A 26,783-nucleotide genomic window follows, 5' to 3' on the forward strand; every position below is an offset into this window, starting at 1 on the left:
CCCATTTGTCTGCATTATATCTGTATCCGTCCATATCTTGCTTATTAAGTGCCTGGCAAAATGCCTCTTTAGCATCGTGGTTATATCTGATTTTACCACTTTCTCGGCCTCCACATTCCATTTAACCAACCAGCTCTCAATTTATGCATTTATGTATTTGATAGCCCTACCTGTCCATGCATCTCATTATCTATTATACTTTTACCTGAAAACCCCCTCAGGCTTTGACAATCTCTCCCATTGCAAAAGGACTTCCATCATGACAATACCCTGGTCTATTCTGCACACTCCAGCACAGTCCCATCCTCCCATAGTGTGGTGGCCAGAACTCCACACAATACTCCAAGTGCGGCCTTACCAGTGTTTGTACGGATGTCAGAGTTTTGCTTCCAACATCCCACTTGCGGGATTGTTGCAGTTTATATCGCATCTTGTCTGAGTTCTTCTCAGAGAAACTAACTTTCCTCCTGACTGCGGACTGCCCTTCACCTATTAGCCTATCTTTTACCCAGGGTAGTAAATGAAAGGTGTCTGCAGAAGTTGAGCCTTTTAGCTCTGATTTTCTTCTGAAAAATTTGTTCTGACCGTCTCAAAGGCCAATACATCTAAATCGGGTAATGATTTGGTTGGCTCAGCGGCAGAGCTGCTGCTGTATAATGCCAGAGAGCCAGCTTTGATTCTCACTATGGATGTTGGCTGTATGGAGTTCATACAGTTAGTTTATACGTTGGTTTTCTCCGAGTGCTCAGGTTTTCTTCCACACTCCAAAGATGTACATGCTGTAAGTTAAAGGTAGACACAACATGTTGGAGTACCTCAGCGGGACAGGGAGCATCTCTAAAGAAAAGGAATGGGTGACGTTTCGGGTTGAGACCATTCTTCAGACATTCTTGACCCGAAACGTTACCCATTCCTTCTCTCCAGAGATGCTGCTTGTCCAAATGAGTTACTCCAGCATTTTTGTCCTTGTGTGTGTAGGATAGTATTAGTGTATGGGGATCGCTGGTCGGCGCTGACTCGGTGGGCCGAAGGGCCGATATCCGTACTGTATCTCTAATGTCAATGCTGAAAACACAGGGTTCAAATTGAATATTAACCTGAAGTTTACAGCATTGTACAGTTTCATCTGCTCAAATTTCAATTTCCTTGACTTGAAAGGCCAGATTCTATTAGATTGTAGAAATAATGTTAACTATCCATTAAATATCTGTGGTTGGGTGTCCGAACCTCCTTGTCCTGCACATTTCTCAGGTTCTCAACATTTACAACATAACATTTTTGCATCCAAAGTGTATGATCTCAGACTTCCCCATGTTGAATTCCATTTGTGGAGCTTTTATTCATAAACCTTTGTAATTATTTTTATCGACATTTACTCACACTATTTATTATGTCACCTACATACTTAAACTGAACCCTATCCTAGATGTTTGACCTCATTGTCGTCCTCCCCATGTTTTACAACCGATTCACCTGGTTAGTTTTATCTCCGGCTGCTTCAAAGCGTGAGAGTTGGCAGCCCTGTCTAAGGCCAGGATGTGTCAACAGACGCACAGGGAGACACAGACACAAAGATAGACACACGCACACACACACACACACAACGGCGGATTGGCACGAGTGTCAGCTTGCCCCATGGCACGTGCGCCCCTAATGTAGTGGGCTCCCTTTTTCAGACAGACACACACACACACACACACACACACACACACACACACACACACACACACACACACACACACACACAGACACACACACAAACACACAGACAGACAGACAGACACACACACACACACACACACACACACACACACACACACACACACACACACACACACACACACACACACACACACACACAACACACACACACACACACACACACACACACACACACACACACACACACACACAGGGAGACACAGACACACACACACACAGGGACACACACACACACACAGGGATACACACACACAGGGAGACACACACACAGGGAGGCACACACACAGGGAGACAGACACGGAGACACACACACAGGGAGACACACACAGGGAGACACACAGACATGCACACACACACAGGGAGACCGCGCACACACACACACACACAGGGAGACACACACACACACAGGGAGACACACACACACACACATACACAAACACACACACACACAGGGAGACACACACAGGCACACACACACACACACACACACGCAGACACACACAGAGACACACACACACACACACACACACACGGAGACACACACACACACAGGGAGACACACGACACACACACAGGGAGACACACACACAGGGAGACACACACACACACACACACAGAGACACACACACACACACAGGGAGACACATATACTAAGGAAGACACACACACACACACAGGGAGACACACACACAGGGAGACACACATATACTAAGGAAGACACACACACACAGGGGGAGACACACACACAGGGTGAGGACACACACACACAGGGAGACACACACACACACACAGAGACACACACACACACAGGGAGACACACACACAGGGAGACACACATACATACACACAGACAAACACACACACACAGGGATACACACACACACACTCCTTTCCTTCCCCCTCCCCTCCATCCTCCCCCTCCCCTCCCTCTCTTTCTTCCCTCCCTCTTTTTCCTCACGCTTCCTTTTTCTCCCCTTTCTCCTTCCCTTCCTTCATCCCCTTTCTACATTCCCTCCCCCTGTCTCTCCTTGCCTCCATCCCTCCCTTTTTTTTCTCTCTCTCTCTCTCTTTCTCCCCTCCCTCTCTTTCCCCGGCCGCCCAATGGGGAGTCTAGCGGGCACGGTGTAGCGTGGATTGGCGGCGTTGGCGCTGGCGTGTGTTGAAGGGCAGGAGGGAGGGAGCGAGGTTGCCGCAGTAGCCGGAAGCGCAGCGCTCGCAGACGGCTCACAAAAGCGCTGGCACCCGCTGCCCGGGACCGACGCGCTTCCCCAATCCGTGCAGATCGTTGTCATGCGGCGCAAACTTGAGACAAACTGTGCAACAAAGCTCCGCTATTGGATCTTTGCTGCGCAGGGACTGAAGACAGCCTGTCAGCGTGAGAATTCTGTCTTCAGCGTGAGGGCGTGAGAATTGGCTGAAATGCGTGAGTGTCACGCTCAAAGCGTGAGAGTTGGCAGCCCTGCTTCATGGTCTCGCAGCTCCTGACGACAATATGATCTCAGTCATAGAGAGGGCGAACTCTGCACTGATGTATCTAGCTGTATTCTTAACACCTGCGCAGAACAACTGGCTGGAGCTTTGCAGACTTCTTCAACCTCTCAGTACTAAGATTTGATGCCTCCATCTACTCCAAAAAGCATCCATAAGACATGGATTATGGATCTTCATGCCCACGAAGAGCAAGGTGATAGAAACATAGAAACATAGAAATTAGGTGCAGGAGTAGGCCATTCGGCCCTTCGAGCCTGCACCGCCATTCAATATGATCATGGCTGATCATCCAACTCAGTATCCCGTACCTGCCTTCTCTCCATACCCTCTGATCCCCTTAGCCACAAGGGCCACATCTAACTCCCTCTTAAATATAGCCAATGAACTGGCCTCGACTACCTTTTGTGGCAGAGAGTTCCAGAGATTCACCACTCTCTGTGTGAAAAAAGTTCTTCTCATCTCAGTTTTAAAGGATTTCCCCCTTATCCTTAAGCTGTGACCCCTTGTCCTGGACTTCCCCAACATCGGGAGCAATCTTCCTGCATCTAGCCTGTCCAACCCCTTAAGAACCCCTTGGTGTGCTTCAGTGATTACTGACCAGTGGCACTCAAATGTGTTGTGATGACAGTTGGGACTAGTATAGCTGGGACATGTTGGCCAGTGTGAGCAAGTTGGGCCGAAGGGCCTGTTTCCACACTGTATCACTCCGTGACTCTTTATCCTATCCCTCAGAATACCCTATTAACTTTCCAATTACAGATGTTGAACCACTGGCCACTTGTTCCTAGCATTTTCCCTGCAGCCATTCTTGAATAGAGGCACATCATTTGCCACCCTCAAGTCTCCTGGAACCTCTCCTGTATTTAAAGACGACTCGTAAATCTTAACCAGGATTCCCGCAATTTCCTCTCTTGTTTCCCACAATGTTCTCGGATATATCTGATCAGGCCCTGGAGATTTGTCTACCTTCATACACGATAGTATCTTCAGCACGTGTTCGGCCATAACACTGACTGCTCTCAGGACACTTCCATTCACTTCCCCAAGTTCCTCCATTCTCCCGTCTTTCTCCTCAGTAAATACCGAAGAGAAATACTCATTGAGGATCTTGCCCATCTCCTGTGGCTCCACACTGAGGTGACCACTTTGATTCCTGAGAGGTCCCACTCTCTCTCCAGTTACCCTTTTCCCTCTTATGTATTTGTAAATTCTTTTGGGATTGAACTGAATGTTATCTGCCAGAGCTATCTCCTGGACACTTTTGATTTCCTTTTTCACTTTGCTCCTTAGTTCCCTAAACTTCTCCGGAGATACACTTGATCCCAGCCGCCTATACCTGTCCCATGCGTCGGTTTTATTCTTAACCAATGCCTCTATGTCTCTCGTCAGCCAAGCTTCCTTACATTTGTCTGTCTTGCCCTTCACTCTAACAGGGACGTGCATATCCTGAACTTTTGTCAACACACTTTTAAAAATATCCCACTTGGCTGATGTTCCTTTCCCCTCAAACAACCTGTTCCAATCAACTTGAGCGAGACTTTCACTCATGCCCACAAAGTTGGTCTTACCCCAATTCAGCATTTTAATACGTGGGCCCTCTCTGTCCCTATCCATAACTATCCTAAACTTTATCAAACAGTTGTCAAGTATTGCTGGAGAAAACTCTCCTGAACACCTTTGAGAAATTGCATCCAATCTAAACCTTTCACACTATGATTTTTCCAGTCAATATTGGAACAAGTTGATTGGAATAGCGGGGCATAAAGTGAGATACGAACAGTGTAATGACATGAGTTCAGGCATGCACGTTCTGGGAGGGTAAAGGGAAAGGCTGGTTGTGGAATGGAGGCTCTGTTCAGGGGAAAGAAACATAGAAACATAGAAAATAGGTGCAGGAGTAGGCCATTCGGCCCTTCGAGGCTGCACCGCCATTCAATATGATCATGGCTGATCATCCAACTCAGTATCCCGTACCTGCCTTCTCTCCAGGAGATAGATCCCTTTAGCCACAAGGGCCACATCTAACTCCCTCTTAAATATAGCCAACGAACTGGCCTCAACTACCTTCTGTGGCAGAGAGTTCCAGAGATTCACCAGGCATGGCATCTGGTGAATCTCATGGCAAGAAGCAGGCATGGTCCAGGTGTATGCAGCTAGGTTCAAGTGTGTCCTTGGTGGAGTTTCAGAAACTGAGGAGAATGCTTAAGAAGGAAATCAGAAGGCAAAAAGGGGGCTGGAGATAGATAGCTCTGGCAGATAAAATTAAGGAACAGCCTAAAGGATCTCATGTACCTTTAGAGAAAGAGTAACTAGAGAAAGAGAGAATAGGTCCCTCAGAAAGCAAAGTGGTTACCTCTGTGTGGAGCCTCAGGAGAAGGGCAAGGACAATAAATATTTCTCCTCGGCTTTTACTGTGGAGAAGAACATGAAGGCTGGGGAACGTGGGACAGTTAATGGTGAAAAAATCAGAAGAAGTAGAGAAAATGGAGGAAAAGAAGGAAGGAATGGAATCCGATGCAAGACCAGTGTCACAACAAACTGAAATGGGAAAAAACATTGGAGCTGCAAGTATTGATTTGTGTAAGTTAATCAAGGAGGAGCCAATGAATTTGGATGAGACCAAGAATGAATCCAGTTTATAGCAAAGGACAAATTTATCTTGGCTGATCTCATCAATGTGAGAGAGCTTTCAGCTGAGGACTTGTTATAAAAGAAGGGTGAAAGCATCTACATGACCAACAGTTGGCGCCTCGATGGCAGCCTCGCCAATGGTCTCTCTTTCCTTTTCGTCTTTTTTTTGTTATTTTTAGTGTGTTCAAAAAGTTTGTTTTAATGTTCTCTGGTTTGTTTTATGTGGGGGAGGGGGTCGGGGGAAACTTTGTGTCAATCTCTTACCTTGCTAGAGATGAGATTGTTTTCCGGGTTGTATCTCCGGTCACTCTGCGGCCTATCATCGTGGAGCTGGCGGCCTCGCTCGGGACTGACTTTGAGCACCACCGCAGGGCGTGGACATAACATCGGAGCTGATCCCCTGCCTGGGATCAAGGCTCCAACTGCGGACTTTAACATCAGGAGCTCCTAGTCTCGGATAAGAGACCGATGTCGGAAGCTCCAAAAGCCACACAACGTTTGACAAGTCCCGACCAGGGGTCAGATCGCCCGGTGCGGGGAGCTGACATCCCCCCCAATGCAGGAGGCCCCACCGCCGGCTACGGGAATAAGATCGTCCCGTCAACGGAAGGTTAGAGGCCCCCGACCGCTGGACGACAAAGAAGGGAAGAGTTTGAAAGTTTTTTTGCTTACCATCACAGTGAGGAATGTGGAGGAGTCATTGTGGTGGATGTTTATGTTAAAATGTATTTTGTATGTTCTGTTGTTTTTTATCAGTATGACTGTATGGCAAACCAAATTCCTCGTATGTTGCAAAACATACTTGGCTAATAAAGTATGATTATGATTAGATGGCCAGCGGGTAAAATAGTTTACAATGAAAGAGAAGCAAAGCCAAGAAAAACTGAGACAAGAAGCCTTCATGAAATTACCAAGAAAGAAATAGAAACGTATTAGTGATCCACGGAAATCTGACCAACCTAAAACCTGTCTTCAAAGAGAGATTGAATCAATAAAACAAGAGAGAGGGCATATAGGTCAAAACTCTCTGGAGACTAGCTGAAAGCTCAGTGGTGTTAGATCAATAATCAACGGTTGGGATTATCAATTGATAATCAACCCAAGACAAAGCTTTGTTAAAGGAACAGGGCATTAATAATGTAGGATCTATTCAAAAGGAAGCTGTTGACAATTCCACTGAATCAGTGGGCACAAATGGTGAAATCATGGACCTACATTTGAAAAGCCAGGAAAATGGTAGAGAGGGAAAAACAGCAGTTGGATACAAGGGCAAATCCTATCCATAATAATGTTGATGCAAAGAATCAGAGCTTTTGGAAAAGTCGTGAGCCAATGGAGGGAAACGAAAATGATGTCAACGCAAACACAAACATGAAAGTGAATGTTGCAGAAGGTGAAGGTGATCTGATGGAGACAGATTAATGTAGTGAAGACAACAACACTGAAATTAAGCCAAGTAATGGGATAATCGGAACTATATGAGCAAAAAATAGATTGAGCTTGTAAAATAACTACTGATGAAAACATTGATTGTTGTGGAAAATGGTGTAAATTAATTCCCTGTCCAAGGGATGCAATAGTGTTGAAACTGGACACCTTGGAAAACATGGACACAGAAGGCTGTACAAATAAATAACATCTCTGAAATGAGAGCTTTCGACATCAAACTGGAACATCAGTGCCCCATTGATCAGATAATGGAAATATAACCATATAACCATATAACCAAATGATGTGGCTGGATCTGTTGTCATGAAAGAATCTGAACTGGTCCCATCTGAAGTATCTGACATTAATACCACAGATTCCCTTTGGGGAAAAAACAGCCAATAAAGTAAACTGAAAATAAAACGAGGTTGGTCTTGTGTAAATGGGGTTGGTCTCGTTGGTTGGTGTGGGCAAGTTGGACCGAAGGGCCTGTTCCCACGTTGTATGACTGCGATACCTTGAGGACAGTCCATATTCCAGTCGAGGAGCTGCTACTTATCCTAAGGGATTTGATGTTAGGTAAGTTACCTGGGCCTGATCAGATATATCCAAGGACACTGCAGGAGGCTAGAGAAGAAATTGCAGGAGCCTTGGCTGCGATGTATGAATCATCATTGGGCACGAGTGAGGTGCTGGAAGGTTGGGTTATGGTTTGACTCTATTTAGGAAGAGCTGCGAGGAAGAGCTTGGGAACTATAAACTAGTGAGTCTTAACATCTGTGGTTGGAATGTTACTAGAACATATTCTGAAGGATAAGCTTTTGATGGGCAAGGGCTGATTAGGAATAGTCAGCATGGTGTTGTGAGTGGGTGTTTTTCAGATCTGATATAGTTTTGGGGAGACATAAACCAACAAGGTTTACAAGGCTAAAGTTGTAGACATTGTCTCTATGGACCAGCAAAGCACTTAGAGTTATAGAGTGAGACAGTGTGGAACAGGCCCTTTGGCCCAACTTGCCAACACCGGCCAACATGTCCCAGCTACACTAGTCCTACCTGCCAGCATTTGGTCCGTATTCCTCCAAACCTGTCCTATACAAAATGACATTGAACTTCATCAGTCAGGGTACTGAGTATGGAGGTTAGGATCTAAGGTTACAGTTGATGCCGATTGTTAACTTAAAGAGGACATATTTAGAATATTGTGTTCAGTTTTCGCCATCCTGCTATTGGAAGAATGTTGTTAAGCTGGAAAGAGTGCAGAGAAACATTAAGATGATGTTACCAGGACATGAAGGTCTGAGCTACAGGATAAAACTGTATTCATTGGAGTGCAGGAGGCTGATGGGTGTTCTAGTGGAGGTGTATGAGATTATGAGGAGGGAATAGATAAGGTGAATGTGCAGTCTTTTCCCAGAGGAGAAGAATAAAGAGCACAAGGATATTGAAGGTGAGAGGAGAAAGATGTAATATGATCTGGAGGGGCATTTTTTCTCAGGGGGGTGGTGGGTGTATGGAACGAGCCACCGGAGGAGGTAGTTGAGGCAGGTACTATAACAACGTTCACAAACATTTAGGTAGGTACATGGATAGGAACAGTTTAGAGGGAGATGGGACAAATGCAGCAAGGCAAGGGCCTACTTCCATCCTGTATTACCATGACATACAGCGTATGACCATTCCCTGCTCGATGTTCAAGGAATTGGATTTGATCTATTTCTTCCTTCCATTGGGAAGGGTGTAGAAACAATTAGTTTAATTTAGTTTGTGCTTAGAGAAACATGGTGAAAACAGGGCCTTCAGCCCACTGAGTCAACACCGACCCATATATTAATTCTATCCTGCACACCAGGGACAATTTACAGAAGCCAATTAACTGACAAACCTGGATGTCGTTGGAATGTGGGAGGAAGCCAGAACATCCAGAGCAGTCGCAGCGAGAACGTACAAACTCTGTACAGACAGCACCCGAGGTCACCACAGATTGTGGATGGCACAACTCATTATGGAGTCATAGATTTGTACAGCTTAAAACAGGCTGTGCAGCCCTCCATGGGACTGTTTCCTCCTAGCCTGTCTATATGCCTGCAACGTATTTGATTCCTTTGGTAGTACATTCCGCATATCAACCACTCTCTGCATCATAAAACATTCATTGATATACATTTGTTATAACCCACTTTACTTTTGCAATCCCAAATATTTCAGTGATATTGCTGTGAGCTTATTGGACAGTACATGGTACTAAACATGGTGGTGCAGTGATAGAGTTGCTATCTTACAGCGAGACCCAGGTTCGATCCCGACTACGGGTGCTGTCTGTACGCAGAATGTACCTTCTCCCCGTGACTGCGTGGGTTTCTCCAAGATCTTCGGTTTCCTCCCACACTCCCAAGACGCACAGGTTTGGAGGTTAATTGGTGTTGTTTAAATGTAAATTGTGGCTAGTGTGTGTGGTGGTAATGTATGTGGGGACCTCAGTGAGTCGAAGGGCCTGTAAAAGAATACATTAGTAATCCATTGGCTTTGCATAATTACAATGACAAAAAGGATCTTGTAAAATAAAAGGAATGTTTAAGAGCTATAAAGTAAAAGATTCAACATATAACTTTTAACATCTGTAAGGTGGTTTGTTTATTAAAATGTTTCTGCCCAACATGTGTTAGATCTTAAAATGAGGCTCAAATTGAAAATAATTCCCCTGTAATTCTGGGGAACAGCAAGATTAGTGATCAGAGAGCAGGAATGTGATGTGCTGTTAATCTTCTGCAAACGACAGCAAATTACTTGTTGTTTCAGCCTAGTTCAATAGGAAGGAGGCATCTGGAAACCCAGCCCCAATCAGTTCCTAAATCTAGCTTCAAGAGGAAAAGGTCATATACTTGTTCAACCATCTACATGTCCCTGTTAGATTCATAATCATTGAGTCATACAGCGTGGAAACATCGTCCAACATGCCCTCTCTACATTGGTCCCACCTGCCTGCGATTGGCCCATATCCCACTGAGCCTATCCTATGTAAGTACCTGTCCAAATGTTTTTTAAACATTGTGATAGTACCTGTCTCATCTACCTCCTCCGGCAGCTCAGTCTTTGTGTAAAATAAGTTGCCCCTCGGGTTCCTATCTTTCACCTTTCAACATAAACCTCTGTTCTCTGGTTCTTGATTCCCCCACTCTGGATAAAAGACTCTTTGTACTTACCCTACCTATTCTTCTCATGATGTACACCTCTATAAGATCACCAATCGTTCTCCTGTGCTCCAAGGAATAGAGTCCCAGCCTAGCTACTTTTAAAAACATTGCACTCTACGGTCATTCATTTCCCTTTAAATAACTTGATCCTGTCCACTGGGACAAGTTCCTGTTTGATCTGTTTAAAGTTGACCTTGCCCTAATTTAGAATTTTAACTCGTGGGCTCGCCCTGTCTCTATCCATAACTATCTCAAACCTTTTTATTTTATTTTATTTTTTTTTGTTTATTTTATTAGAAGTTAATACAGTACAAAACAGTACAGTGGAACCTAATTTTAGGTGCCAACTATGTCATACCGTAATCCATTCTATGTACAACCTCTAGTTTTATGTTATGAAAAGGAAGTAAGCAAGACAAGAAAAAGAAAACAATAGAAAGAGGAAAAAGTGGAAAAATAGATGGTAGAGAGTAGAAAAACGTGAAGTGTGTATATAAAAAATAAAAAAGAAAAAGAAAAAGTGGAAAGTAGAAATAGAAGAGAAGGCCCCTTAAACGAGAATTTTTCAAATCTGTAGTCGGAGATGTAGATCTATCCGCGTCAAACTATCTCAAACCTAATAGAACAGTGGTAAATGGTCCCAAAGGACTCATCAATGAACACTACATCCACTTGACGTTCAGAATTTCCTCAGACTTGATCAAGCGTTGCCCTCTCCCGTGTAGTGTCATTACATATTGCCCAAGGAAACTTTCCTGAACACATTTGACAAATTCTACCTGTCTACACCTTTTACACTATGACATTCCCAGTCAATATTGGGATAGTTAAAACCTCCTACTATGATAACCTTATTAGCCCTGCAGCTGCCTGCAATCTCCTGGCACATTTGCTCTTCTAATTCCCATGAAACTTTTTGAGGGCCTGTAGCGCACTCCCTTCCTTATTTCGCAGCTCCACCCATATGGCCTCACTGGACAAACCATCAGTAATACTCACATCCTCCATAATCAATAAAGCAACAACCCCACCCCCTCACTTTTACCCCCACGATATCTCTCCCCTATCGTCAGCAACCTGGAACATTAAGCCGCCAGATCTGCCCCTCTCTTAACCATATTTCTGAATTGGCTACGACATCCCAGCCGCACGTACCTATCCACACTCTGAGTTCATCTGCCTTACCTGTCAGGCCCCTTGCCTTAAAATATGTGCAATTTAACTCAGCAGCCTTTGTCGCTCTCTGTCTTTCTCCTGACGATTCTGTCCACTAAACTTCATCCATACCACCTTTCAGCCTCTCACCTGGCTTGGTCCTGCATATGGTCCCATCCCCCTGCCAATCTAGTCCATAGCCATCCACTTTAAACTAATGAAGCAGCCTGCCAGGATATGGGGCCCCCTCCAGTTAAGGTACCTCTTGTACAGGTCACCTCTGCCCCAGAATAGATCCCAATGGTGCACAAATCTGAATTCGTGCCCCCTGCACCAACTCCTCAGCCATACATTCACTATTAAATCTATCCACATTGAGTTCTATAATGCAACTTTAATTTTATTCCACACTATGTATTAACTTAAAAATATATATTTTCATTCCAACAGCGTTCACATTCTGTGCATCATGGAAGGAAAAGTCCACCATTTACAAAAATGTCTAGATGGCATTTATAAGGTAACATTTGGGTCTTTTTAATAGTTTAGTTGATTTATATAATTGCCGTTCATGTTCTCTGTCACTGCCAAGAATCATTTATTTTATATAATGGATACACATGTTCGACTCCACCGGGAGCGTGGAGCATGGAAAAAAATATTCTCTTGCTGCTTGGTGGTCACTTTCTTCTTGTTTGTGACACGAGGGCTAATAATCACAATTTCTATCGTGTGTTGGTAAACAAAAACAAAAAATAGTAACAATTCAGTTGAAAATGGATGTGTTGCTTTGAATTTCTATCTTATTTATTAAACTGTATGTTGGCACCGTGCATTTAAAATAAGGGAATATTTAATATAACAGTAAAAATATTTTGTCAGTGAGCAATATTATACAGATTAGTCTAAACTCATTAGGTTGAGTTTTGAATATATTAGGCGGCAAGTACAGTGCAACATTATCCATGGTAAGAACAATTATGGGGATTTGCGTGATTTTGTTGTGGTATACATAGACTTGAGCAAGACTTTTGATAACGGCCTGCATGGTAGACTTGTCTTATTAAACCACATGATGTTTGAGAGTGGCAAACTGCATCCAAAGTTGCCTTTGTGTTATGAGGTAGATGGTTCTGGTGGAAGATAGATAAAAAAGCTGGAGTAACTCAGCGGGCCAGACAGCATCTCTGGAGAAAAGGAATAGGTGAGGTTTCGGGTCGAGACCCTTCACCAGACTGGGTCTGAAGTCTGAAGAAGGATCTCGACCCGAAACGTCACATTCCTTTTCTCCAGAGATGCTGTCTGACCCGCTGAGTTACTCCAGCTTTTGGTGTCTGTTCGGTTTAAACCTGCATTAGCAATTTCTTCCTACACACATGGTAATGGTGAAAGGTTGTTTCTCTGACTGGAAGGCTATAACCACTGATGTACTTCAAGGATCAGTCTTGGATCTTTGACGTACAAATGCTTTTTAAATATTGCAACTTTTCTACTCGACCACCTTCTCGGGCAACTCATTCCAGATAAACAAGATTCAAGATTCAAGAGACATTTATTGTCACATGCACCAATTGGTACAGTAAAATTTGGGGTCACCATACAGCCATACGAATAATAAAAGAACACAGAACACGATAGTCTTTAACATAAACATTCCCACACAGCGGAATCAAAGTTTCCCACTGTGAAGGGAGGCACCAAAGTTCAGTCATCCTCCTCTTTGATGTTCTTTGATGTTCACCCGTAGTCGCGGCCTCACGAGCCCCTCGCAGTTGCCGCTACGGTGGCGCAATGTTCAGGCCCTCTCGCCGGAATGATGGAACTCCGACGGAACACCGCCATTCATTGTGATCTTGGATGATTGTCCCAAATCAATAACCCGCGCCGGCCTTCTCCCCATATCCCTTGATTCCACTAACCACTAGAGCTCTATCTAACTCTCTCTTAAATCCATCCAGTGATCTGGCCTCCACTGCCCTCTGTGGCAGTGAATTCCACAAATTCTCAACTCTCTGGGTGAAATCGGTTTTTCTCACCACATTCTCAAATGTCCTCACCTTTATTCTAAGACTGTGGCCCCAAGTTCTGGACTCGCCCAACATTGGGAACATTTTTCCTGCAGCTAGCTTGTCCACTCCTTTTATAATTTTATATGTTTCTATAAGATCCCCCTCATCCTTCTAAACTCCAGTGAATACAAGCCTAGCCTTTTCAATCTTTCACCACAATCAATTGACTCCACCAATTTTCATGTTGTCAGCTAATTTTGCTAATTTTGTGAATACTTTTGTTGTTGTATTCAATTTATTGTCATTATCTCATAAGAGACAACGAAATGGATTTTCCTTACAGTCATGTAACATAAAAATAAATAATAAATAAATAAATAATAAGATTAAAAAAAGCACAAACATAACCCCACAGCATCATCAAAGTTGACCAAGGTCCAGCCAGCCACCCCGCCGATCTTCCCAGATGTTCACCCGTGGTCGGGGCCTCCCCAGCACCCGCAGTCGCCGCCATGGTGCTCAGGCCCTCTCACCGGGAACGATGGAACCCAAACGCAGTTCCCAATGTTCCCAATATTGTCCTAGTGCAGGCAAATGTGACGAGCGAAGATGGCATAGTTATGCATTGTGGTTAGCATTTTATCGTAAACGAGAGATTGTGAGAAACAAGATTATATATCTCTGTAACTAGGAGAAAACCAGGAGAAAAATACAGTAACATAAAGATAATAGAGTTCAGTAAAGATCCTGGAACGGTCGTTGTGCTTGGTGTCCATTGCCACAACGGCCGTTATCGGGGTCGGTACCTCCGTAAGTTAAACCACGGAGGCTCCAAACCTCTAATGCTTTTCAAAAACCCAACAAGGTATCCTATGGTAGTAGCGATTTTTGGGCGAGTTAATTATTTTTTCTTATTTTCCAATTTAATATATCAGAAACATCGTGGTGCAAAAACCCAACGATATATTTTCCGACTTTTTAAAATCAATTAAAAAAAAATTTGGACATAAATTGGTCATCAAAACTAAGAAACTGAGACAATCTTCAATTTGGCAACACACTGTCTCTTGTTTGCCTTTTGTACGGACCAAGTCGCTAACTGCATTCCTTCGTGTCAACCACGGGAAGTTCCGCGGCGACCGTTATGGAGACATTTTACTTACTAAAATATCAGCCCAAATCAAACAGTCCGACGAATCATAACCATATAACCATATAACAATTACAGCACGGAAACAGCCATCTCGACCCTTCTAGTCCGTGCCGAACACATAATCTCCCCTAGTCCCATATACCTGCGCTCAGACCATAACCCTCCATTCCCATCCCATCCATATAACTATCCAATTTATTTTTAAATGATAAAAACGAACCTGCCTCCACCACCTTTACTGGAAGCTCATTCCACACAGCTACCACTCTCTGAGTAAAGAAGTTCCCTCCTCATGTTACCCCTAAACTTCAGTCCCTTAATTCTCATGTCATGTGCCCTTGTTTGAATCTTCCCTACTCTCAGTGGGAAAAGCTTTTCCACGTCAACTCTGTCTATCCCTCTCATCATTTTAAAAACCTCTATCAAGTCCCCCGTTAACCTTCTGCGCTCCAAAGGATAAAGCCCTAACTTGTTCAATCTTTCTCTGTAACTTAGTTGCTGAAACCCAGGCAACATTCTAGTAAATCTCCTCTGTACTCTCTCTATTTTGTTGACAATCATCGCCCATCCATATAGCTCAAATCCATAAGGTAATGTACCGTTTAGATCACATTGGTGAAAATGATTGGTTTTCGTTAATAATGTAATGTTCGTTTTCTGGGACACCAAAACCTTTTAGTGTCCACCGCAACGGGGGTTACCCTCATCGCCTTTAGATGAGGCTCTCACCAGGGTCTCCTCTATATACCGTAGCTCTGCTCTAACTCCCCATCCCCCCACTTGCAACAAGGACAGAGTCCCCCTTGTCCTCACCTTCCACCCTACCAACTGTTACATACAACAGATAATCCTCCAACATTTTCCCCACCACCATTGGAATCCCACCACTGGCCACATCGTCCCATCTCCTCCCCTTACGGCTTTCTGCAGAGATGGCTCCCTCCATAACTCGCTGGTCAATTCGGCCCTTCCACCCAAACCACCCACCTCCCCAGATACTTTCCATTCCAACCACAGGAAATGCTACACATGTCGCTTTACCTCCCCCCTCAACTCCATCCAAGGACCCAAGCAGTCTTTCCAGGTGAGGCAGAGGTTCACCTGCACCTCCTCCAACCTCATCTATTGCATCCACTGTTCTAGGTGTCAACTGCTCTACATTGGTGAGACCAAGCGCAGGCTTGACGATCGCTTCGCCCAACACCTCTGCTCAGTTCACATTAACCAACCTGATCTCTTGGTGGCTCAGCACTTCCACTCCCCCTCCCATTTCGAATCTGACCTTTATGTCCTCCTCCATGGCCGGAGTGAGTTCCACCGCAAATTGGAGGAGCAGCACCTCATATTTCACTTGGGTAGTTTACAACCCAGCGGTATGAACATTGACTTCTCCAATTTCCTTGCTTGCTTTCTCCCTCCTTTCCCTCCCCTTCCCAGCTCTCCCACAGCCCACTGTCTCCGTCTCTTCCTTTCTTCGTCCTGCCACCTCCCCCCCCCCCCCCCCCCAAATCAGTCTGAAGAAGGGTCTCGACCCCAAACATCACCTATTCCTTCGCTCCATAGATGCTGCCTCACCCGCTGAGTTTCTCCAGCATTTTTGTCTACCGTTGCACAAAATGTATTTGTGTATACTGATGCCATTTTCGGAAACTTGCCATCAATACGCTATCTTTTCTTATATTTTCTGTTGATCCTATGTTTGTCGTGAACCCAATACAGTGCTTGTCAATTTTTTTTAAAGGAATTTGAAATTTGACCCCCTTTGTCACAATTGTGTGTAGTATTGTAAAATGGCACATATGTAAGTTATGCCAAATAATCCATTACTGTGCTCGAGTTCAATGACTCCCTGATTTTATGACATGATGGTGAACTTTCAATCTTTTGTTTTATTTATCATACCTTGTTTTGATTGTTAATGTTACGGATAATTGACAATAAGATTCAGTAAATCCTTATATTAAATATGTGTCCTTGTAGGGGGAATGAAAAATGTATTCTGGTTGATCTGGAAATGTGTTTCTATTATTGCTCATAAGCAAACAAATTTGTAAAAAAAATAGTTATGGTTAAAATTAAAATCTGGAGTGCATCTCCTGTCAAATATCCAGCACACTACCAAAGGCAAAGGTAATCTGGTGGGGTGTAACAAACCTTCACATCCACTTGTACTCGAGTTTAAACTGATTATATCTGTATATAGTAAATGTGATCTGTTTGCATAAGATGTAAAACAAAGCCTTTCTCTGTACCTCCATTCATGTGACAATAATAATAAAACATTTCTGTCCTTGCTGAAGCTGAACTTTATCTATGGGACGGTTTTGTGAAATGTGGATGAGGATATAAAATTTTGGAAACTGAATGAAAATAAACATTAAAGGATTTTATTGTAAAACAGATGTGTTTTTTTTCTAGGTCATTAGAAGTGCAAATGACATTTTGTGTGGAATCAGCCAGCCATCTGTTTGCAGTGAAGTGCTGCAGTCTCCACAGGGAGTTGCTTACATCTCAGGTAAGATGCAAGGTTGATGCCAGCAACAACGTTGTTGAAACTCCCATTCATGCCCTTGGCTATCTCTAGACGTATCCATTGTAAAGTTCTTCTGGCGTGCATCCCATTGTGCATAAGCCTGACCTTCACGCACATGAATCCTTGATCTCATTAACATCTCGTTAACTAGTTCCTGTTCATACACCTTCTTGATTGTGAAATCAAAGTTTGCAAATCTCTCTGTGGTCTAGGTCATTAATTTTTATGTGGTTTCCTGCAACGTTGCATTTCTGCAGTTTCTGTGCAACCCATTTCTAATCATCCCAAATCTGTTTGCCAAGTTTGTCATCTCTTGGGCCTGGAGTATGGAAATCCCCCTCTCTCTCTCTGAGGAATGGTCTCGACCCGAAACGTCACCCATTCTGTCTATCCAGAGATGCTGCCTGTCCCACTGAGTTACTCCAGTATTTTGTGTCTATCTCTGGTGTAAACCAGCATCTGCAGTTCCATCCTACACCTCTCTCCCCCCACATCTCTGTTAATGTCTACCTCTATCCACCCTAAGTTTCAAATTTGAATCAGTAACAATAGGTCACATTTATATGGAACTTTGAATAAAAAGACCCAAATCCCATCACAGAAGCGTTGTAAGATAATATTTGATAGTATATGCAAAAGAAAACAAACTTTCCATTTCAAATAAGTTAAATGAAATGCTTTAATACACTTACAGAGCAGAATGTTTCTCAGCATGGTCAGTTATGGATGAATTACACAGATCAATTCCAACCAATCCATATTTGGTGTTCATTTGTAAACTGAGTTGTCTAGGGAGCTGCAGAGCATTTAAAAAACAGGAAAAGTTTCAGCAGCAAAGCTGGTATTATGGGACTCCTGCAAAGTGCGTTGGGACATATGTTAAAGGCACTAATTAAATGGGGGTGAATGTTGTTTTGAAGTTAATGTTTTGAATTTACTTCCAGTGATCTTTTACTTAATTTATTCATTCTCAGAGATCTGGACATCATTTGAAACAAGAGTAGTTATAGCCCTCTCCTAATTATCCCAGGGATGGTGGTATCAACCACAACCTTGAGTCGCATTCCAGTGAAGGAACTCACACTGAGCTCACTACTAGACAGTTCCCAGATTGAGACCCAGTGATGAGGAAGGAACAATATATTTCCAAGACAGGGTGGTATGACAGGGAGTAGGAACTGGTATATTTTGGTCACCTATAATTTACAGCAAGTGTCCAGTAAGACTTTTAAAAGGACCTCATTCATTGTTCTTTATCTCTCTACATCATCGTCTATGCCTCTCATTTCCCTTATCCATAACCAGTCTGAAGAAGGATCTCGACCCGAATAGTCACCCATTCCTTCTCTCCAGAGATGTTGCCTGTCCCGCTGAGTTACTCCAGCTTTTTGTGTCCATTTTCATTAATGACTGCAGATTGTTCATCCATGGATTATTATCATGCCTAGAAATACCAATTAAAGCAGTAATTTCACGTAGATTGAATGAGGCTCTAAATTCAGTTGTTAAATTCAGGTCAACCCCATTGAATTTATAATACCGGTGCCCAAGAAGAGCAAGGTGACGTGCCTCAATGACTATCAACCAGTGGCACTAACGTCTGTGGTGATGAAGTGCTTTGAGAGTTTGATCATGGCGCATATCAACTCCTATGATCTCACTGCCTCCCCACTCTGCTCTGGACCACTTGGACAAAAAAAAATCATATGTCAGGCTGTTATTCATTGACTACAGCTCGGCATTTAATACAATCATCCCTTCCAAGCTGGTTACCAAGCTCTCAGATCTGTGTCTCTGCGCATCACTCTGCAATTGGATCCTCGACTTCCTCATCCACAGACCACAGTCTGTCCGTATTGGTGGAAATGTGTCACCCTCAATAACAATCAGCACGGGAGCACCTCAAGGCTGCGTGCTCAGCCCCCTGCTGTACTCACTCTATACTCATGACTGCGTAGCCGGACATAGTGCAAACTCCATCATCAAGTTCGCCGACGACACCACTGTTGTGGGACGAATCTCTGATGGGGACGAGTCAGAGTATAGGAGTGAGATCGGCCGATTGACAAAATGCTGCCAGAAAAATAACCAGGCTCTCAACATCAGTAAAACCAAGGAACTGATTGTGGACTTTGGAAGGAGTAGGATACGGACCCACAATCCCGTTTATGTCAATGGTGGAAAGGGTCAAGAACTTCAAATTCCTGGGCGTGAACATCTCTGAAGATCTTTCCTGGTCCCAGCACACTGATGCAATTGTAAAGCACATCAACGCCTCTACTTCCTGAGAAGACTACGGAGAGTCGGTATGTCAAAGAGGACTCTTTCAAACTTCTACAGGTGCACAATAGAGAGCATGCTGACTGGTTGCATCGTGGCTTGGTTCGGCAACTTGAGCGTCCAAGAGTGGAAAAGGATGCAGAAAGTTGTGACCACTGCCCAGTCCATCATCGGCTCTGACCTCCCCACCATCGAAGGGATCTATCGCAGTCGCTGCCTCAAAAAGGCAGCCAACATCATCAAGGACCCACACCATCCTGGCCACACACTCATCTCTCCGCTACCATCGGGCAGAAGGTACAGGAGCCTGAAATCTGTTACATCCAGGTTCAGGAACAGCTACTTCCCCACAGCCATCAGGCTATTAAACTCACCAACAGTAACATCCTATTGCACTTTATCTGCATATTTATGTGTATATTGAACTGAACTGTTCTGTATTTTTGCTTACAACATTCTGTTGTGCTGCAGCAAGCAAGAATTTCATTGTCCTATCTGGGACACATGACAATAAACTCTCTTGACTCTTGACTTGAAAATACCAGTAAAGTGTACAGGCTACTTGTGTAGGAAGGAACTGCAGATGCTGGTTTAAGCCAGGTAGACACAAAATGCTGGAGTAACTCAGCGGGACAGGCAGCATCTCTGGAGAGAAAAAGGAATGAGTGGCGTTTTAGGTTGAGACCCTTCTTCAGACTACTTTAGGACATTTAATGAGCTGTACATAGTAATCTGGATAATGCACAAAAACTACAAATGATATGTTAAAAGTTTATGATTGAGATGATAAACAAGAGCTCCTTGGATTCATTTAAATCTTGGCTGAATGTAGTAATGGATTGAAGGTAGATCCTTCTGGACGGATTGAGAAAAATGGATTCTTCATCCAATCTGACCTGATCATTGTCCTATTTGGGACACATGACAATAAAGCTTTTTACACTTTTAACTTTTAAAGAATGATGTAATATAAAGTCACGTTGGCGCAACGGTAGAGTTGCTGCCTTACAGCGAATGTAACACCTGAGAACAGGGTTCGATCCTGACTATGGGTGCTGTCTGTACGGAGTTTGTACGTTCTCCCCGTGACCTATATGGGTTTTCTCCGAGATTTTCGGTTTCCTCCCACACTCTAAAGACATACAGGTTTGTAGGTTAATTTTTTTTGGTAAATGTAAATATTGTCCCTAGTGGGTGTAGGATAGTGTTAATCTGCAGGGATCGCTGGTCGGCACGGACCCGATGGGCTGAAGGGCCTGTTTCTGCGCTGTATCTCTGAATGAAACTAAACTAAAGCACCTGATTTAAGGCTAATCTGTTGGTTAGGAACTTAAGTTTGCACATACTCACATGAGGAGCAAAACTGGGAGGGAGTAGTAACTATCTTTGACAGATCTGCCTTGAAGCCAACGCCCAATGACTTCAATGGTTCTTTATTGTCACTTGTGCTGAATAGGCTGTGGATTAATGGGTTGCATTTCCTTTCAGGACTAACACTCCCATCCTGATTCTCCCTGAGTAATTCTTTGAAATTAAGTTATTTTCGGTTGACTCCTTCTATGTAAATAAACCCAGGTAGTTATGGAAACATGATAACCAATGTGTATGTTACCAGTACTCAATGCAACAGAGGCAGTAGAACTACGAACATCCACTGGAGTAATCGTGTCTAATAGTGTCCCATTGGAATGAGTGGGACGGGTTGTGGATGACATCAAGATTGCTTGGGTCACCGATGATGAGTTCATAAGTGCAGGCCCATCGTGTCTACTCCGCTATTCAATCGTGCCTGATTTATTTTTCCCTTTTCCTGCCCTCCCCCGTAACCTTCGACACGCATGCTAATTAATAACCTGTCAAATTTCAATTAAATCCCAGCCTTGGTTTTTGTAGAAGTTAGTGTTGTCCACTGATCACCTCCATGTTGAATTAATCATCAACGATTCTTGTGCGTGGAGCATGTGACCTTTTAAGCTGGGGATTGGCACAAAAAGCTAGAGTAATTCAGCGGGTCAGACAGCATCTCTGGAGAAAAGGAATAGGTAACGTTTCGGGTCGAGACCCTTCTTCAACTTCAAACTGTGAGTCTAAACCTTTCTAAATAGAAGTAGGTCCATAGTACTGCACAGGAAGACCCTTCAGCCCACAATGTCTGTGCTGAACATGAACCAAGTTAAGGGATTTCCTCTGCCTGCATGTAATTCATATCAATGCATATCAATGTGTCTGTGTAATAGCCTCTCCAATCCCATTATCTTATCTGCTTTCACCATCACCTCTGGCAATCCATTCCAGGCACTCACCCTCATTCCCTTACCCCCTTTAAACTTTTCTCCTCTGACCTTAAAGGGAAGAAGCTGTTCCTGAACCTGGACGTTACAGTTTTCAGGCTCCTGTACCTTCTTCCTGATGGCAGGGGTGAAATGAGTGTGTGGCCAGGATGGTGTGGGTCTTTGATGATTTTGGCTGCCTTTTTGAGGCAGTGACTACAAAAGTCAAAGCCGGTGATGGACTGGGCAATGGTCACAACTTTTTTAAGTCTTTTCCGTTACTGGATGTTCATGCTGCACGACAACCTGGCTCTCAACATCAGTGAGACCAAGGAACTGATTGTGGGCTTTGGTAGGGGAAGGATGAGGACCCACAATCCTGTTCATGGTGGAGAGGGTCAATAACTTCAAATTCCTGGGCGTGCATATTTCCGAAGATCTTTCCTGGACCCAGCACACCGATGCAATTATAAAGAAGGCACATCAGCGACTCTACTTCCTGAAAAGATTACGGAGATTCGGCATGTCGAAGAGTATTCTCCTAAACTTCTACAGGTGCACGGTAGAGAGCATTCTGACTGGTTGCATCGTGGCCTGGTTTGGCAACTTGAACGTCCAGGAGCGAAAAAGACTACAAAAAGTTGTAACCACTGCCCAGTCCATCGCCGGCTTTGACCTCTCTGCTGTCGAAGGGATCTATCGTAGTCGCTGCCTCAAAAAGGCAGCCAAAATCATCAAGGACCCACACCATCCTGGCCACACACTCATCTCACCACTGCCATCAGGAAGAAGGTACAGGATCCTGAAAACTGTAACGTCCAGGTTCAGGAACAGCTTTTTCCCTCCAGCCATCAGGGTATTAAACACAACAACGAATAAGCTCTGAGCTCTGAACTGCAAAACTAGATTATTATCGCACTATATTTGTTATTTATTGAACTTTTTTCTTTTTTTTCTCTTCCTCCATTATGTACTATGTTTACATATTCACATATTCTGTTGTGCTGCAGCAAGTAAGAATTACATTGAACAATAAAACATTCTTGACTCTTGAGCTCCTTCACTCAGCCCGTCTAAACCCACCTGATCTCCCGGTTGCTAAACACTTTAATTCTCATTCCCATTCCCGCCCGCACAGATCTTTCTGTCCTAGATCTCCTCCATTGTCAAAGTGAGGCTAAATGCAAATTGGAGGAACAGCATCTCATATTTAGGATGGGCAGCTTACAGCCCAGATATGAATATTGATTTCTCTCACCAGCTGGCCCGGCATTCCCCTCTCCCACTTCCTCCCCCACCCAAGTCGCACTAGCTTCTCATTTACACCCAACAGTTAACAATGGCCTGTTTCCTTTATCATTGTTACTTTTTTTGCATATCTTTTATTCATTGTTCTTTATCATCTACATCGTCATCTATATCTCGCGTTTACCTTATCCCGAACCAGTCTGAACAAGCTCACCCCAAACGTCCGCATTCCTTCTCTCCAGAGATGCTGCCTTTCCCGCTGAGTTACTCTAGCTTTTTGTGTCTATCTTCAATTTATTTGTCTGTGATAAACAAAGAAATGAATAACTTAGAAACAAAGAAACATAGAAACATAGAAAATAGGTGCAGGAGGAGGCCATTCGGCCCTTCGAGCCAGCTCCACCATTCATTGTGATCATGGCTGATCGTCCCCAATCAATAACCCGTGCCTGCCTTCTCTCCATATCCCTTGACTCCACTATCCCCTAGAGCTCTATCTTACTCTCTCTTAAATCCATCCAGTGATTTGGCCTCCACTGCCCTCTGTGGCAGGGAATTCCACAAATTCACAACTCTCTGGGTGAAAATTTTTTTTTCACCTCAGTCTTAAATGACCTCCCCTTTATTCTAAGATTGTGGACCCTGGTTCTGGACTCGCCCAACATTGGGAACATTTTTCCTGCATCTAGCTTGTCCAGTCCTTTTATAATTTTATGGTTTTATAAGATCCCCTCATCCTTCTAAACTCCAGTGAATACAAGCCTAGTCTTTTCAATCTTTCCTCATATGACAGTCCCGCCATCCCAGGGATCAATCTCATGAACCTACACTGCACTGCCTCAATCACAACTTGATAGATTGTGAATCCCACAGTGAATTTGTTGATTGATGCACATACCTGTGCCATATTAAAAGTTTGCCCCCCTGTCCCTTATCACTCTCCAAATTCTTTTTGCAATTCCTAGGTGTCAATGAGGTATATAAAGTGGCAAAGAGAGTGGAAGGAGGAATGAAGAGCCTGAATATTGACAATCAAAATCTCCATAATCGTTTGAGAGACATTGAACTAACTTGGAACAACTTACAAGCTTTCTTTTCATTTAGCCCTACAATCTTACAAATGTTGGTAAGTGTTGAAATTACCATTTGTTGTAATTATAAAACTCTGATCTTGGATGTGTGTGTGTGTTTATTTGTTCGTGTATAATCACATCTTCTCGAAAAAACGACGCGCTAACGTTAACATTTTTACATATTTCGTTAGAGATTTATCCCGTGGAGTTCGAAATCGCCTTATCTGAAAAATGAATGCTTTATTTCTCGAGTTATTAATCAAAATGTTCACAAATCTGAAAAATACTTTGAAATGTCACAATGGATCTGCGCTCAGCGTTCCATGCACTGCAAATGAATAACGGGCTCTCGGGTCCATCTCGGGTCGGGTCCGTCTCCGGTTGGGTCCGTCTCCCCCCCTCGGCAACCCCCTCTCTCCCCCCATCTCTGCCCCCCTCTCTCCCCCCCTCCTCCTCTCCTCCCTTCTCTCTCCCTCTCTGCCCCCCCCCCCCCTCTCCCCCCCTCCCCCCCTCCCCCCCTCCCCCCCCCCTCTCCCTCTCCCACTCCCCCTCCTCTCCCCTCCCACGGCCTCTCTCTCTCTCCCCCCCCTCCTCTCACACCCCCCCTCTCTCACCTCCCCTCTCTCACCCCCCTCTCTCACCCCTCTCTTACCCCCGCCCTCTCTCTCTCCCTCCCGCCTCTCTCTCCCCCCTTTCTTTCCCCCCCTCCTCTTGCCCCATCCTCTCCCCTCCCCTCTCTCTCCTTCCCTCTACTCATCCACTTCTTCCATCACCCTCTCCCCTCATTCTCTCTCTCTCTCTCTCTCTCCCCCCCCTCCCCCTCTCTCCCCCCCCCCTCTCCCCCCCTCTCTCTCTCTCTCCCCCCCTCCCCCCTCTCTCTCCCTCCTCTCTCTCTCCTCCCCCTCTCCCCCCCTCTCCCCCCCACTCTCTCTCTCTCTCACCCTCCCCACCCCCACCACCCCTCCCCCCCCCTCCCTTCCACCTCCCTTCTCATCACCACCCTCCTCCCACCCCTCCCCTCCCCTCCCCTCCCCATCCCTCCTCCTCCTCCCTCCTACCCCCCCCCCCCCCCCCCTCCCTCTCCCTCTCTAGACGCGCCTGTGAGTTGAGTGGATAGGGCGGGGGTGGGGCAAAAGTAGCGAATGAATAATATTAATATAATATCAAGTGGGGTGGGTTAGTGTGTGTGTGACGCTGCAGGCTGCCGCCTCCCCCCCCCCCCCCTCTCACCCCCCTCTCTGCTCTCCTCTCTCCCCCACTGTCCACGCCTTTCCCCTCTCTCTTCCCACCCTCTCTCTCTCCCCCATCTCTCTCTCTCCCTCCTCTCCCCCTTCCCCTTCTCTACCCCCTCCTCTCCCCTCCCCCGGCCTCTCTCCCCCCCTCTCCCTACCCTTCTCTCCCCCCTCTCCACCATCTCTCTCTCCCCCCGTCCTCTCTCCCTCTCTCTCTCCCCTCTCTCCTCCCCCCCCTCCCTCTCTCATAAAAACGTGGAAAATAGGTGCAGGAGGAGGCCATTTGGCCCTTTGAGCCAGCACCGCCATTCAATGTGATCATGGCTGATCGTCCCCAATCAATAACCCATGCCTGCCTTCTCCCCATATCCCTTGATTCCACCAGCCCCTAGAGTTCTATCTAACTCTCTTAAATCCATCCAGTGATTTGGCCTCCACTACTCTCTGTGGCAGGGAATTCCACAAATTCACAACTCTGAGTGAAAAGGTTTTTTCTCACCTCAGTCTTATATGGCCTCCACTTTATTCTAAGACTGTGGCCCCTGGTTCTGGACTTGCCCAACATTGGGAACATTTTTCCTGCATCTTGTCCTGCACTTTTCTAATTTGATATGTTTTTATAAGATCCCCCTCATCTTTCTAAACTCCAGTGAATACAAGCCTAGTCTTTTCAATCTTTCCTCGTATGACAGTCCCGCCATCCCAGGGATTAATCTCGTGAACCTACGCTGCACTGCCTCAATCACAAGGATGTCCTTCCTCAAATTAGGAGTCCAAAACTGTACACAATACTCCAGATGTGGTCTCACCAGAGCCCTATACAACTGCAGAAGAACCTCTTTACTCCTATACTGAAATCCTCTTGCTATGAAGGCCAACATTCCATTAGCTTTCTTCACTGCCTGCTGTACCTGCACGCCAACTTTCAGTGACCGGTGTATAAGGCCACCCAGGTCTCGCTGCACCTCCCCCTTACCTAACCTAACCCCATTGAGACAATAACCTGCCCCCTTGTTTTTGCCGCCGAAGTGGATAACCTCACATTTATCTATATTATACTGCATCTGCCACGCATCTGCCCACTCACTAAACCTGTCCAGGTCACCCTGCAACCTCCTAACATCCTCTTCACAGTTCACACTGCCACCCAGCTTTGTGTCATCCGAAAACTGGCTAGTGTTGCTCCTAATTCCCTCTTCCAAATCATTAATATATATGGTAAACAGTTGCAGCCCCAACACCGAGCCTTGCGGCACTCCACTCGCCACTGCCTGCCATTCTGAAAATGACCCGTTCACTCCTACTCTTTGCTTCCAGTCTGCCAACCAATTTTCTATCCACGTCAACACCCTATCCCCAATACC

The 26,783-nt window shown here is 44.8% G+C and overlaps 1 protein-coding gene across 5 annotated transcripts in view; it reads left to right on the forward strand.

The window, feature by feature from the left end:
- Positions 1-26,783, forward strand: part of LOC129709288 (synergin gamma-like) — a 51,825-nt gene that overhangs the window by 5,056 nt on the left and 19,986 nt on the right. For 2 of the 5 annotated variants that reach the window (XM_055655557.1, XM_055655558.1), the window contains exons 2-5: positions 9,557-9,676; positions 12,072-12,141; positions 17,202-17,298; positions 24,080-24,240. In XM_055655557.1, the coding sequence (XP_055511532.1) occupies positions 9,603-9,676; positions 12,072-12,141; positions 17,202-17,298; positions 24,080-24,240 (402 nt within the window). In that variant the 5' untranslated portion in view covers positions 9,557-9,602. Of the gene's footprint in view, positions 1-9,556; positions 9,677-10,071; positions 10,291-12,071; positions 12,142-17,201; positions 17,299-24,079; positions 24,241-26,783 lie in introns of all 5 variants that reach the window. The other 3 variants (XM_055655560.1, XM_055655559.1, XM_055655561.1) reach the window with 3 other exon arrangements.

Source organism: Leucoraja erinacea, chromosome 25 (genome assembly GCF_028641065.1).
Source record: "Leucoraja erinacea ecotype New England chromosome 25, Leri_hhj_1, whole genome shotgun sequence".
In the NCBI taxonomy this organism is placed as follows: domain Eukaryota; kingdom Metazoa; phylum Chordata; class Chondrichthyes; order Rajiformes; family Rajidae; genus Leucoraja; species Leucoraja erinaceus.